Source organism: Colius striatus, chromosome 2, assembly GCF_028858725.1.
Source record: "Colius striatus isolate bColStr4 chromosome 2, bColStr4.1.hap1, whole genome shotgun sequence".
Taxonomy (NCBI): domain Eukaryota; kingdom Metazoa; phylum Chordata; class Aves; order Coliiformes; family Coliidae; genus Colius; species Colius striatus.
In genome coordinates, this window is record NC_084760.1 from 28477388 (window position 1) to 28493919 (window position 16532).

Sequence of the window (16532 nt, forward strand, 5' to 3'; positions counted from 1 at the left end):
GGGGGGGACAAGGGGAGAAGCCAATAAGGTTTTTTCCCTGAAGAGTGAAAGCTTCACACACAAAGCTGCAGCCCAACCAAGCATTTTGATATTCAGACAATTGAAGCACTACTGATTTGGAAACATAATTTTTCATACAGTATACAGGTGAACAGCTCATGCCTAATTATAGATTGAGACAATTTGAAATAGCACAAGTTTAGAATCTTAACATAGAAAATCAAACCATCAGAATTTCCAATGAAGCATTCAATCCTTGAGCAGACAGGAGGCATCGTAACACAAACAATAGCTCAGATGATTTAATTGGATTACTTCATTCCTATGAATTCTTCCAAACAAGCTAAGACACTCAAACCTAGAATTCAGCTTTCATCATTTCTGCATGTTTTGGCCTACAGCAGTCAGTCATGGTCTCAAAGCATGTTCTCACAAAAGCAGCTGTGTATACACAACAAATCACATTTGGACGTGCTTCGATCCAAGAGTGTGTAAGGACAAGCAGAGGTGAGCAGCAAGCTGTACCTCAACACTAACACCAACAGTTGCCATAGCAACAGCAGGATTTGCAGGAAGAGGTTGGTATTGATCTTTCCATCCCATGTTCACTGCCATTTCTTCAGAGTGGTCTTACACACTGCTGCCACAACCAACACCATCACAGAGACCCAGGTTCTCAAGTTGATGGCAAATAATAGTGATGCAAAGGCAACAGAGAATGATCACTGCTGTGATTAGTCTGAGCAGACAAAGAACAAGCAGCAGAATTTTCATCTTTAGTCAAGATATGCAAGGGGAAGGGAGGGTGTCAGAACATACAGCCATGTTTCATCACGCCTTCCATCTACATTTCAGGTTGTCTCCTACAGGCCACCATCTGGCTGTTCTCATCATTTGTAACAAGACAGTCACCAATGCCTAGGTCAGGTATTGCAAAGAGTTGGATATAGCAAATTTTTGCTTTGTTGAAAGCCTGCTACATCATGTCAGCATACTGCAGAATGGTACAGAGTCAAAAGAATAAGAAAGAGAGACTACTTAAAAATGTTGAAGAGATTTTTCAGGTAAACAATGGCATTGCTCCAGAGTCCTTCAAAATATATTACAGTAAAAGTCCTATAAACATGGGCGTATATAAGAGATTCCACTAAAGACTAATATTTTTTCCAATGCAATAGCTCATAACTGCCTTTAGTTTGCAAATTACATGATGGTACTTTGTTGATACTACCATAATACTTAAACAAAAAATATATTTTGAAGGTTGCACCTTCACAATTAACATTTTTTCTCAGGACACACAAAATGAGAGAAAAAGTGTTTAAGATATTAGACTGAATTAAGAAAGCCTAAATTAAGAAAGCCTTTTAAGACTGTTCCCAAACTGTATTTTTGAATGTTGAAGAACATCCAGGCTAGCTGTCAGAATGTGGTCCTAGCTAAGAGCAGAAGGCTACTTATATCAGAAAGAGAAAATATTATAAGTGTGAGTAGATCACTTCTGCTACATGCACCTTTGATTGCCTGTTTTATATCAGTGTAATAACACCTCTGTAATCCACTATATTTGCATAACACTTACGAAACAAATCACAGTATCTTAAGCAATAGCATGGGAAGTAATAAATACTTCCAGAAACTTTATAATTCACAAAGTGATTAGCCCCTCAAAAAGAAACCCAAAAAAACAGATGTCTAGTTAGTACAGTCTTCTGAAAATGCAACATAGTTTTCTGAGGTGCATACAGAAGAGAAATTAAAGTTATCTATATTAGCACAGATTTTCTTAACAAAATTGTAACATTTATACTTAATAAAAATAGATCCCGGAAAAAAATCCATAAACAATACCTACCAGTTGTGTACATCAAGATAATAACTGCACCATAATCTAAATGAATTACAACAGTATGTGATATTTAAGAGCTCTGGGAACCCTATTAATAACAAGTCTCCCATCATAACTTAAAGAGGCAAATAGCCATGGGTCTGCTGAGGACCATTCAACCGCATATACGCTATCTTCATGTTCTTCATAGGTAGCTATCACACTGTCCTGAAGGGGCTCCTTTATCCTAAAATTGAGGGGGAAAAAAAAGAAAAAAAATAGTAAGGATCTGTGAAAACATTTGATTTTAAAAGTCATATTAAGTACCACTAACATCTAGATACACAACCTCCCATTTAGAGTATAAGAATGCAGTAGCAGGCTCTAAGGAAATATTTTATAGCAGATGTCTGCATGTACCCATGCTTTAGGTAACACAGCAGTCAAAGACTCCACCTGCAGGTACAAAATACTTCTTAACTTCAGTGCATTTCCAAGTTTCTCATAACATACACTAAGCATCTCTCTCAAGCAAGTTAAACTACAAAGTATGATCTAAATGCACTTAAAACACATTTTTATCAATATCTTTTCTCATCATACTCCATCCCTGCCTTTCCCTCTTTATTGTTAATTGAATTCTTAAAATATACATAATCTCATTAGAGATGTGTAGATAAGAAAGAAGTTGCAGTTCCTAACATCACAGTCTCTCCTGTGCTGCCATTCTGGATCCCCCTCTCCAGCTCAATGGAAGGGTGATGGAGGGACCACTCTGAGAACACTTCAATTTTCATCTCCCTTTCCTACAGTTAACGCAACGCTGTATTCTCATTTATTTTTGTATACCTCACCTCTCACTGCAACAACCAAGCTCCTGGTCCCCTTACATCATGAGAAACAGATTCTCTTTTGCATTGCAAATATTTAAGTGCAGATTCAGGCAATTCTCTGAAGTCTAAACCACTCAAGAGCCATTAATCGTGCTCTGCTAACTGAGAACTTCTTCCCTGCACTCAGAGACAGTCCCTCCTCTCAGACCAACAGCACAGCACATTATTCTGTAGCTACAGGGCAGGTGAGGTTTCAGAGAATGACCTTAGAGCTCATTCACTGACAGAGGATCATCCCTATCTGACAGGAATGTCAGCCTTTCAGAAGCATCCTCATCCCCGAGAAAAAGCCTTGTGTAACAGCTGCAATCCTCCTAACAGAAAGTCAAGCCAAAGAACCTTGTGAATGCCACTCAATCATTTAAACAGATGCAGCTACTGCAGAAAGGAAGGGTTGTTATTGGCCATCTCTGCCCTTCACTGCTGCTCTCCAACAGCGTGTGTCTCGAACATCACACTGGCGACACGGTACCATATCTTGCAGGGTATCGCTGCCCACCCAGCCAGCCTCATCAGCTGGGAATCTGACATCACTACTCAAATTCGGATGAATTTAACGAATAAGCCAAAAGCAGTCATACTGCAGAATAGCTTCAAATATTTAGTTTCAGGAACTCTTATAATTTACTTACCGTATGTTTAAGGTCAACTAACAAAAAAAGGTCATAGCACAAACAACAGGCAGCCCCTGGTTAATTGCAAAGAGCAGGCTTGTTTTGCATTTCTCCTGAACTTGCACTTTGATACAAACCATCTAACAGCAGAGAGCTAATAAACACACACACACACACACTTCATCGCCTGCAATGTGTTTTTCTAACTTCCTGTTAACTGACATGCCTGGTTAAGTGAAAGTTGGTCATGTCCCCAGACAGCAATGTGCTTCACGCAGTGCTCACCCACTTACCCACAACTCCATTATTCTGAAGGTTTCAGATGTCTCTCCGGATAAGCAGGGGAGTAATGCACGGTGCACATGGCTATCAGGGGACATGACCGACTTTCAGTTAACCAGGAGTCTCAGTTAACCAAAGGTTGGATAAACAAGGACAGATAAGCTTCTAGATTATACCGTTTTCTGTATGCTCAGATTTGCTTTAGAGTTTCATTTAAATAACACAGTTCATCTAATTTAATTTTCAGAAGTCATAAGGGAATGAGTGTTCAGGAAAGAAGCCTGTAGATGAACCTCTGCTTGGCATTTCCATTTATAACTGCAGTTTTTAACTGTCTATACACTGAATCTCTTCCTGGGTATGAAAGTAAACTTGAGTCTTCCCAGAAAAAGACAGAAAGCTATTCCAGGTGGTTCCTTATGCCACATAAGCCAGTTTTCAGTGCAGGGGGTTTGTTTGTTTGTTTGTTTTAAATAGCATAGATCTATGACAATATCATGTATACACTACTTGTGCATATGAAAGGCCTTGAGATAGTTAACAAGGATCTGAGAAAATGCTTATGGAGGTGATCACTTGGTGTAAAAAGAGCTGGATATTATACAAGATAATCAGGATGGAAAACACAAAATCTTAGAATGACATGTATCACAAGAACACTGCAGAAGATTAAAAAAGCCTGTTTGTGAGCATCCTTTACAAACTATGAATGAAAACAGATTAGTCTTGAAATTATCTAATAGGCAATGAGCCCAGAAGGATTCAGCTAGTGAAATAAAGAGCAGAACTTCTTTTACTATGATTTTATGTATGTGAAAGACTGTCCAAAAGAATTAAGACAGTAACAACACAACTATCTGTAGTAGTTTTCTTCCTCAAAACAGGAATCTCTTGGAGACAGATCACATTACCCTATGCCAAGAAACTTCCAAGAAAACATGTCAGATTTGTCAGCATTTTGGCTATGTGCATGCCTCTTTTGTTAAATCAGGAATAGGTCAAAGATATTATTTTTTTAATCTATATGAATCTAAGATATTTAGAATTGCTCATTTTCTGAGTCTCTCAACAAACTATTTACTGTCAATAAAATTTTACACCCCTTTCATTAAGAACTCCTAACTAAAGTCTCTCTTAACTCCCCACATACTATATATAGCTTGGTTAATGCAAGAAGTTATAGACTTAATAGCTACGATGCTGACTTTTATTTAAGCAAGGTAACAAATACCTTTTTAAATATATGCATATATAAATGAGAGTCTATCAAAAAAGATTATTTTGGTCACAGCATGTACTAGTTAACCACATACAAAACAGCTTGTATATATTTTGTGATGTTTTTGTCTATTAAATATTTTAAGTATCCTCCTGTTTTTATCAGCTGCTAAATTTTTATTTCCGTTTAACCTACAGTAGGCCATTTCAGAACATGTCATAGTTATTAGCACTTGTCAGTGCTAATATTTTGTTCATAATGTAGCAATGATTTAAGGAACACTGCTATACTTTCACATGCATTACTCTTATATTGGAAATATGCATAGTTACCAACTCCTGATGACAATGCTCAGGTTATTTGTCTTCTTCAGTTAAACACCAAGCACAGAAGAAGAGCTTTTAAAAGTGGACTGGACAATGTGACAGTCAGTAGGTATTTGGCAGGTTTTGTAACAGGGAGAAGACTTCAGAATCTTAACTTTCTTCCCAATTAGAAAAGTTCAGAAACAAGAAGAGTACCTCTACAGAGGTAGATATGAAGCAAGCTTTCATTTATGCTACTTAAATGTGTCACTCGGGTGGTTGTCAAAACAGATTTCTAGGTTTACGTGCCAGCTGGTTATGGTTGTAAAAAGGCAATTGCTATGCTTTAGCTGGTTTACTGTATCATACGTGTAGGTGCCTCACCTACTGATCCCTTGATAGAACAGTCCGACTAGATTATATTTGATATGCATACTTGGTGACCACTTGATATGTCTGGCAAGCTTAGTAAGCTACATTCTTCCTTGTCCTAAGTGTCTCTTGCCTCTTAAAGAGTTCTTTTAGTCTCTCTGTTTTCCAGTACTATTTTCATGATTTTTCCACACAGAGTAAAATACATTTTACTCTCCCTACATATGTACTTGCATTGCATCAACTGACAAGACATCAAACTCTTATGTCATCAAGAACTCCTAGTGAGAAATGTATAATCTCTACCTACATTCTGCATAAGTTTAAGACACATGCCACACAAAGCTGAAGCTGCACTGCTTTCTCTTTTTAGTCTTACTCACATAGCATGACATCTACCAGCTTCTTCTATGAAAGGAGAAGAGCTTTCATTTTATTAGAGAACTTTGAGGTTAATTGTGTTACAGACTTGAGAGAAGCCTGTTAAGCCCTTGATAACTGTTCTCATGCAGAAAGTTGTTATTTCCAACTACTTCTCATGCTAACAACCACTTAAGTTTGCAGTGCTGTCAACTCTGATCTGTCACCACAATGTTCAATAGAATATGTTTTTCAGAGTCACCAAAAATTATTCCTTATCACAGTCAAAATTAAGCCCTTGTTGATCTAAAAATTACTATGAAATACTATCACGGCTTCTGAAATGAATCCTGAAAAGCATGCCACCAGATTCTAGATTAAGCCCTGTGGGTGACCATATCACAGAAGAATAGTTAGCAGCTGTAAGGTTTTGTTTCTGATAAGCTTAGACAACACACTCCTTCACTTTTCACTCTGTCAAGGAAAACAGAATTCAAGAATGTTTATACTGGAACACAATTTTCATATCAATTTATCATAATCCACCATTCATACTATTTCAAGCATTATGTTTTTTACTCAAAAAACAGCCTTCTTAACTGCTTTTTGCAGGAAAACTCCTTCTTTAAAAACAGGAAATGCATATTTCAATATAACAGGTTTCATAGTTGTCCTAGTACACTCAATAAATTGAGGAGGATGTATCTGCTGATGAGGGTTAAAGAAAGGAATAACAGAGAAAAAATGGTTTCAAAGCACAATAGTCTATGAATTGGAAAGTGCTGCTACACTGGATTCGGCCCAGTTTCTTACGCATCCTACCAGGTGAAGTCCTGCCTACTGGCATTCCCCAAAATAGACACTATTTAACCTGGTTTAATTAATGAAGTCTCTTGGTTGATTCCATAGCATAATCCTATGGCTTCTAGACTTCTTCAAGGCATAGATATGACAAGGAAAATATCATGAGTTTTGACACTTCTGGCAGCTGTGTGAAAGCACCCTGAAAGCCTGCCTTATCATGAACTTCTACGGAAAACTTTTCAAAATATAAATGCTGACAATTCACTTTCCTGAAGTCACAGATGTGCATACAAAAGAGGTTATATCACACAGCTTGTATATATTATGGTGAAACCACACAATATACTATTCAAAAGGCTCCAAATATATTTCTATTACAAAAAGTAGGAATCACCACTTCCTTTAATCGGAATTTTGAAAGGAATCTCTTTCTACAGAGAAGCCAGTCACGATTTCCTCTCTGGTCTGTTCTGATCACTGAAGATGACTTTTTGTTATTTGGGGTCTTTTTGGAAGGGAAGTTTTTTTCTGTTGGGGGGGTGGGGTGGGTTGTTTTTTCTGAATCAGAGAATGTTTGGGGTTCGAAGGAACCTCTAGAGATCATCTAGGCCAATTCCCCTGCCAAAAGAGGTTCACCTTGACTAGGTTGCACAGGAATGTGTCCAGGTGAGTTTTGAAAACCTCCAGAGGAGACTCCACACCCTCCCCGGGCAGCCTTCCTCATATTCCAGTGGAATTTCTTTTGTTCCATCTTGTGCTCATTACCCCTTGTCCAGTCACCAGTCACTACAGAAAATGACTCCCCATTCTCATGACACCCATCGTTTAGGTAGTTATAAGCATTGAAAAGGTCTCCCCTCAGTCTCCTCTAGACTAAACAGCCCCAGTTCCTGCAGTCTTTCATCATAGGGAAGATGCTCCAGTCCTCCCATCACCTTGGTGGTCCTGCACTGGATTCTCTCCACAAGTTTTCTATCCCTCTTGAGCTGGAGAGACCAGAACTGGACACAGGACTCCAGATGAGGCCTCACCAGGGCAGAGTAGACGGGGAAGAACCTCCCTCAACCTGCTGGCCACTCTTCTTGATGCATCCCAGGATGCCATTGGCCTTCTTGGCTACAAGGGCATATTGCTGGCTTATATTTAGTTTATTATCAATCAGGACTCCTGGGTCTCTCTCTGCAGAGCTGTTCTCCAGCAGGTCAATTGCCAGTCTGTACTGGTGCATGGGGTTGTTCCTTCCCAGATGCAGGACTCTGCACTTGTCCTTGTTGAACCTCATGAGGTTCCTCTCTGGCCAACTCTCAAGCTTGTCCAGATCTCACTGAATGGTAGCACAGCCTTCTGGTGAATCAGCCAGTCCTCCTAGTTTGGTGTCATCAGCCAACTTGCTGAGGGTACACTCTGTCCCCTCATCCAGGTCGTTGATGAAGATGTTGAACAAGACTAGCCCCAGAACCCCTGTGGAACTCCACTGGCCACAGGCCTCCAACTTGACTCTGTCCACTCATCCAATACACTCTTCCTACACTTCAAATGACATTTAAAACTTTACTATCTCAATGAGATACTCTGTACCGGAAGGACTCATCCTTTACAACTCAGCTTTAAACACAAAAGGGTGAGACATGCTTGTGTTACATCTTGTTCTGTTTATATCAAAGAACAGTGTGGCTAACATCTATGGTGAAAAAATGGAAACATAAGACTTCAGGAAAAGTGTTTAAAAAATATAGTTCCCAATGGGAGTTTCTTATGCCATCTTCAATAGATACCAAAGACAAGGATAAGCTTAGAACATACCATCAAAAACAGTAGCATAAACGAGAATGCAACATACTGACCTCAATAATCAGTTGTTCCAGTGTAAACACAGCAGACATCTTAAGAATGTAAACCCCAAAGAGAGCTAAGGGAGCTGGTAGGTCATGCTGCAAAATTAAAGTTTAAGGATGGCTTCCTTTTTGGGACCAATGCACAAGCTCAAAATGCTATTGACCTTAGAAATCTTTCATCGGTATTGGTGCAGAAAAGGCTTTTTTTCTTAAAAACCAAGTCCTCCATTATCAATTGAGCCTTGTCACAAAGTTCTGGCCATAGCAGTAAACAATGAAAACACTATTGTAGATGCATCATGTACCTTGATATTGGTGCTCCAAAGGTAATGAATCCTAAGTTGTATATCATCAACATACTGAAGACCTACATAGTCTAAAATTCAAACCTGTAAGGTAAATAGCTGTATTGCAACAACTTAAAGAAAAGGAACCCTGACAGGTGAATAAAGATGCTCACATTAACCTGCAAGAATCTAGTAGGTTTGTTTATTGTTAGGAATTTTAATGTAGAATTAAAACAATCGTCAGACTAGTTTAATAAAACCAGAAAATAGATTCACTCACCAAAATAAGGATTTTGATGACCAAAGAATGAAGAACTGATATATTTAAGACAGTCACCACCTCCCTGTGGAGGAAGGCAATTCTCAGTGCTCTCCAAGATGTCTAAAAGGGAATTGACAGACACCTTCAGGAGTTTGGAAATCAAGATAAATTCAGTGTTGTGGGGAGGAATGTCTTGCACCACTAAAGTGCAAAGTCATTAAAGAAAGAGGCCAAGGAAAAGCCTGATTTAATTGGTTGCATCCATAAGTGTGGAATGACCCCATGTTTTGAAAATTTTGTTCAAATTGAAGCATTGGAAAGCACTCCCTATGTTCTTATCTAGGCACACTAGCTCTGTTTTAAGGATGAAAGCTAAATGCAACCCTAATACCTCCTATCTGCTCTGCTTTCATTTCTTTTCTGCCTCTGGATCAAGGTGTTAGAAATTATGCTATGAGTATAGCACCTCATTTTCCATTTCTCAGCTATTTTTTTTTCCGTATTTTAATTGTGAATTATTCAGACTAGGGACTTGACCAGAGTATCTACTTTTGACAGAAGCTTTGAGGTTCCCAGACAGAAAGCATCGAAGCCTTTCCGTACTCAGCGCAAAAAACCACAGTTGGCATATTTCTCCTAGACACATTTCACAAAGGCAGTGCATACACAGCTAGCATGTTTTGGAACAAATGAAAACACAGTTAATGCAAAGAGATAAACTCAAGAATACGGTTGATAGCAAAAGAAAATCCTAAAGGGAAGAATCAGAAGTCTCTAAAGATGATTCGAGAAGCAGTAAAGGTCCCTGAGCTGCAAAGTCAAGGGCTAGAAGCGTACCCATAGGAATTATCATCTCCTTTTCTTGTTTTTATAATTTTTCCTCTTGGCCACTGTCAGAGACATGATACAGGCTAGGGGGAGCTTTGCTATGACACAGGGAGACTGCTCTTACATTTTTAGGATCAATGAGAGAAACAACAATAACAGTTAAGAAGCAGGGAACAGACAGCAAACTAGTTGCTCTGATTTGATTTAGCAGTTAAGAGGAACTGAAGGTCACTGAATTGCAACAAGAGACAGATCCTTATTCAGTAGTCCTAGTTAAATTGCTTATGCAAGCATGTTCTGGTCTCCAAGATGGGAGCATATGAAGTCTCAAGATGTCAACACACACATAGACAAACACTCAAAGGGAAATTTCAAAGAATAATTCCTTAGTAAGAAGAGAGTACAACAACTTCTGGTTTGTTGTCTATTCCTTACTCAGTAAGACTGTATATTTTTCTTTTTAAAAAAGTTAATTGCTAAATAATTAACTTTTCAGTTGTGAACCTTTAAAAAGTAAGCAGTTACTACAGGAAATCTGGCAAGAATAAATGAGTGGGTAGACTAATGCATAATTCTACATGGTTGAACAATGAAGAGTTAAACTGACATATCACTTCTGTCTCCAAAATATATTAAAAATTGACATGAGTCTTAAATAGCTCTGAAGTTTTAGCTGTGTCGAATAGTATTACAAGTCAAAGTTCTTAAAATATGGGGAGTTTTGCTAAGAAGAAAAAGGCTTCAAATTTGGAAGATACAATTGGTACATACTCTTCACTTCTGTAAAAACACTCCTTGGATTAAGTATATTATTTTATTTTTAATATGAAAAATAGGCAGCCCATGAGGAAAGAGCCTTTTTCCATCTTTCCACTTGGTTATTTCAATCTTGTTTTGAGAGAGATTTACTGACTCAGTCTGAAGGTGACTGGCTGGAGATACTAGTTGCACACATACACTTGCTCTTTCCGGCATGTTTCAAGATACACCCGAAAGACATTTTCTTTTTCAACCTTTGTGTGATATTTAATAGCAAACCAGATGTCCTCCAAAAATAGGATAAAAATGAACCCCATGAGAATGTAACACTTTCTTGAAAGTCTAGAACGGACCCAAGCAACCAACCACACACACCCCATACCAAACCATACAGTAAAAAAAAACATGTTTTACAGAACAGACAGTACCTATGGAACAGTGCAACAGACTCTTCAAAGAGGTCTCCAGGAGGGAAATGGGTACTAAGGTCTATTTTGCACTAGTGGTTGACTAACAAGTATCCCCAACAGCTGTTGGTATGTCCCGCTTCATTAGTGCACTCAGAACTAAACAGGTATTCATCCAGAAACAATTCAAGGCTGGTGAACACCTTGCCAACATTCTTCCAGCTAAACTCTTAACAAGGGCCGTGGAGAAGGCATGGGCACAATCCCAAAACAAGACTCTCACAGTATCAAGCAAATGTCACAAAAACTAACGTGCATTCCCAGGTTTTATAGAGAATAGATTAGCAGCTGAAAAAATTATGTATAAAACAAACCAATTTTATGTTTATAAAACAAAACCAATATTGATACTTTTGCAGTCTCTGGGAACTGTCAAGGGCTCAACATCGTTACTATACAAGTCATTTATGATGTGGTTTACATCCATCCCATAGCCAAAGGATCAGATGTGTTATATTTGTTGCATTGGTTTGCGTATTCTTGGTTTCAAAAACTCTTATTCTAGAAACAACTGGTTTTTGAGGCAACTTACACAGTCTATAACCAGCAAATTCAGAACTCCAAGTAATCTACCATGCAACATCTGTCAGAACATTTACTTGTCATATAAGTATTCCCATCATATTAAAAAAGTACTCTTTTTCACTTCCACTAATACTATTTCCATCCAGAACAGAAAAAATCCCATCCTCAGCCAAGCATAAGGATCTAAAAGGTAGATTGTATTTTATATGCTGTAGTTTTGTTACATTCTAGAAAGTATGTAATGTTGATATGATCATCTTTCTAGGTACCTAATTTGACACACCTTGAGTTTATAAGCATTAATACAACCTATCAACCTATTACTTCTAGACACATCATACATTTAAAATTAATCATTCCTATATACAAGATAGCTTTCTTATTCAATACTTTAAAAAATTATTTCCAAGACTTATGTGATGCCACAGTGTCAGAAATATTTGGAGCAAAACTATATCTTTATTAATAAATGTGCAAGAGCAACCTTAAAATTCTAAATAAAGTTAATGTTACTTCTCTAACTGTATATAGCAAATATAGCTGAGTAAATGGAGAAACTCTTTATTTTTAATTTCCTTCTTCCTCATCCCATCTGACTATTTCTCATTTAATATGATAGTTCAGGAGGTAATCTGCCTACTTCACTGCAGACAGCTTGGCCTATTAAATTAACAGCAGTAACAAAACAATTGCTTGGTGCAGACATAGAGAACATGGATATTCACAATTGCAAAGAACAAAAAAATGCAGACTAAAGCCTGTTGGTTTCAAAATATTTTACGTGAGTTTCAGTATCATTATCTTCGCTTTGTAAAGGATGAGTTTGCTGAAGAACACCGTGTAAGCAGTTGCAAAGTTAGAAAGCATCAGCCCACACTAGGTCTTCAGAACTCCCTATATACCTATATATCTTCATAAAAACAGGTACAGAAAGGAAAACAAGTAACATATACTGCCCAACAAAAAAGCTGAAAGCAGTCAAAAATGGATTAAAAAATTATTTTGTAATTTCAGTTAACTTTAGTAAAGACTCCATCCCTCCAAAATTCACATGAAAAACAGTTGATTTCTCACATATCCAGCTGGATGCTGTTTACAAATGCTTGCAATAACACACGTTATTCTCTACCAAGAACGTCAAAACCAAACTTCTGTTTTGCTTTAAGTTGGTCTGATGAGCTATTTATTTCTAGAGTAGTCAGCAATATTAGCACAATTTATTATTAATAATGTATTTATACTTCCTTCCTCCCACCTGTGCACAAGCTCACCATTAGACTGGTAATATTTCCTCAACACCAGAACATATACACAGAAAATGCAGAAAGCAGATTTTCAACTTTCATTTAAGCCTGGTTATTGCACGTGCATGACTCAATCCAGAGCTCCCTTAAAGTGAAAGTAGGACTAGGCCTTAGCATCACCGTCCCCTTCCTACCAGTGAACATATGGTGACCATGCCAACCAGACTGAGTGTATACCAGCCAAGAGTAAAGAAGAATGAAGTAAAGATTAGAGCTACTTACGTGAAAGGCCTGTATATGAAAATCCTAATCAGCAAAAAAATAGCATGTTACCCATTACAATGAAAAGATAACTACAAGCTTCTGCATAAAACTCAGGAAACTTCATACTTCTCTTCTTGATGCTGGTCCTCTTGGTCACTTAGTTCATCTTCATCCACCATATGCCCAAATGGTTCAGAAGAAATTGATACCATATTAGACAGGATAACTCTGCTGTCACTGCTTCCTGTAAGGATCAGCTGATCATGAGAATGATTGTACCTGACATTCCAAACCCTAAAAAATGAAATCAGAAAGAACAAGAGGCTATTCTTGGCAGGTAGTGCATCAGTGTTAAATGACTTTTTTGAAAACAACACTGAAAATTGATCTTTGACTTAAATGTTCTAAGTAGGCATAGAAGTGACATGCCTCATTCCACAGACTGGTTTTTCCCATCTTCATTAACCTTTTAAGCTTCCACATCTGTTTCCTATGAGTTGTCTTTAAAATTCAACAACTTTGAAAAAAAAAAAAAATCCAAACAACAAACCACATGATTCAGTGGTATCATTCCTTAAGGAAATGCCACTTCATTCTTTAGTAAGTCAGATAAATATTTAAGTTCTAAATATAACATTTTCCCCAAAGCAAAATATGGATTAGAAATAACCCGTTAAACAAAAATCTCACCACATTCTTACATTAAAGTCCAAAATAGACCCTAAAACAAAAACAGGATTATTTTTTTTCTTCCAGTTTTACATTTTCTGTATCAAGTTAATGCCAAATGTCTTAAGGTTCTTGTTTTATTCTTTTAATCTTCTGGGGGAAAAAGAAAAAGAAAGAATAAACACTGTCTCTGTTAATTCACATCTTCATTCCTCTCAAAGTAGCTCCAGGGTCCAAATTCATTTTGTAAGAATTACTCCACCCTAAATTTTATAAAATATGAATCATTCATCTTTTCTTAACCATATCGGTCTGTAAACATCAGACGAGATTCTTTCCTTGCTCCAGCCACAGGCCAGAGCAGTAGATATCTTGGAGAATAAAATGACTCAATTACACCTTCTGTCTTAAGGGCTATGAAGAGCATGAAAAAAGTGGCTGAATTATTGAGTATTTCAATCATTTGACAACAAGATAGGTGGCAGCTGCTTTTCAGCACATCAAGTGTGGCATATCAGGCATATCAGGCACAGTTTGGGAAGACACACCTGTGTCCCAGCTGGCCCCTACAAGCCAAGTTCTGTATTGTGCTTCTCAAAGGTGTTACCCTAACTCCCAACAATGTTAACAGTAGTTTCTTACCAATTAAACTAACATTGTCTAAACTCTTAATTTACAGTCACACAAGGAACATTCACAGGTTGAAACCTTTCCTCTGTGCAGAAAAAGCATTATTCACAGTAGCACAAGGACCGTTAGTTTGCATTGCTCCTAAACAGTAAAATAATTAGCTGAATAAATTACATAAGCCATCCACCCGCTAAACAGCATGCAGATAATTTGTTCTACCAGTGGGAATGCTCCTCTAGTGTCTTCACTGGTTCAGTGACATTTCTCGTGTCCCAGAATTTCACCTTGCAGTCATCTCCACAGCTAGCCAGGTAGTACTGTTTATTGGGATTAAAGTCTAGGTCTCGTACCAGCTGTCCGTGTGCATTTTCTATGCAATATATCTGTCTGTAAAACACATTAAAAAAATTAAATGGTCTATAAAAAGCTAACAGCACTCCATTGACAGGAATCTGTTTCCCTGGAAACTTGCATAATCCCCGTAGCACCCGCAGACCTAGAGCTCCCATTGCTAGCACATAGTTTAGGGAAATCCCAGCTGTTAACAACATTGACTTGTATAGATTTCTCAGCTTGCTTTGCAGCTTTTCTCTTTCCTTGTTTGCATTAGGATCATCTGGAGCGAAAAGGAAACAGTTGTTCCAGATGATTCTAGCATAGCTCTCTTTACAATTGCTATGAAACACCTGCAACTAAAACATCATATTTTCAGATAAGAGTTTCTCCATTTTTAAATAGTTACACTAATTCTGTATTTGAAATCTAATTCCCTCTGTATCAAAAGCTGAGATGCAGAAGATGCAAGAGATGTGAACAACAGTTTCTTATTATTGCTCTGTTTTGAACTTACCTTCTTGAGCTCTGCCTATTTATCACTAATTTACCCATGGCCCTTAAACTACTTAGCCACGTGAATACTCATCCATCTGGACCCTTCAGAAAACATTTGTAGTGCTGCTAACAACCTAGCATCCTTATTCAAAACATCACGTTTCATCAGTTTGTCTTTCTACCTTGTCTCTTAAACTTGGGTCTTGGTGTTAGTTTTTGGGGTAGTTTTTTGTTGTTAGTTTGCTTCCACCATTGCATTACCAGTTTTCTCAAATCCATCAAGTTCTTAGATTTGACAGTCTCCTGCAATTTTCACTGAACTTGTCTACACTTTGACAATGGCGCATCCACAACTGCTCTTGGCAATCTTTTCCAGTGTCTCATCACCCTCACAGTACAGAAGTGCTTCCTATTATCTGACCTAAGTCAAAACCCTCTTTCAGTTTAAAGGCATTATCTCATGTCCTGTCACTACATGCCCTTGTAAAAATATCCCTCTCTGGCTTTCTTGTAGGACTTTTTAGGTACTCGAAGGCTCCTCTAAGGTCTCCCTGGAGACTTCTCTAGGCTGAACAACTCTGATTCTCTCAGCTTGTCTTTATAGGAGTGGTGTTCCAGCTCTCTGATCATCTTGGTGGCCCTATTCTGGACCTGCTCAAACAGGTCCATGTCTGTCTTGTGCAGGAGACCCCACAGCTGGATGTAAAACTCCAGGTGGGGTCTCACCAGAGCAGAGTAGAAGAGGAGAATTACCTCCTTCATCCTGCTGGCTACGCTCCTTTCGATGTAATTCAGAATATGGCTGGCTTTCTAGGCTGCAAATATGTATTCCTGGCTCATATTCAGATTTTCATCCACCAACACATCCAAGTCCTTATCTGCAGGGCTGCTCTCAATCCATTAATTGCCCAGCCTATATTTGTACTTGGGGGTTGTCCTGACCCATGTGCAGACCTTGTTCACACACGTACACCTCTCAAGCCTGTCACGGTCCCTCTGGATAGCATCCCTCTCCTCCAGAGTGCTGACTACACCACATAACTTGCTGTTGTCAGTAAATTCCCTGAGATATGCCACCAACAAAGACATTGAACAGCAGCAGTCCCGATATCAACTTCTGAGGAACATCACCTGGCACTGCTCTCCACTTGGACATTGAGCTGAATTCCTCACATCATAAGATTAAGATCAGACTACATGAACATTTTATCCAACTACTGGCTCCACCTTTTAATATTTTCCTTATTCCCTATT

The 16532-nt window shown here is 38.2% G+C and overlaps 1 protein-coding gene across 1 annotated transcript in view; it reads right to left on the reverse strand.

Annotated features, from left to right (window-relative positions):
* Positions 1-287: 287 nt before the first annotated feature.
* EIPR1 (EARP complex and GARP complex interacting protein 1) overlaps positions 288-16532 on the reverse strand; it is an 89177-nt gene continuing 72932 nt past the window's right edge. Inside the window, exons 7-9 of the mRNA XM_061989768.1 lie at positions 14667-14834; positions 13275-13442; positions 288-2075 (exon numbers count right to left, since the gene is read on the reverse strand). Of these exons, the coding sequence (XP_061845752.1) occupies positions 1901-2075; positions 13275-13442; positions 14667-14834 (511 nt within the window). The 3' untranslated portion in view covers positions 288-1900. The remainder of the gene's footprint in view (positions 2076-13274; positions 13443-14666; positions 14835-16532) is intronic.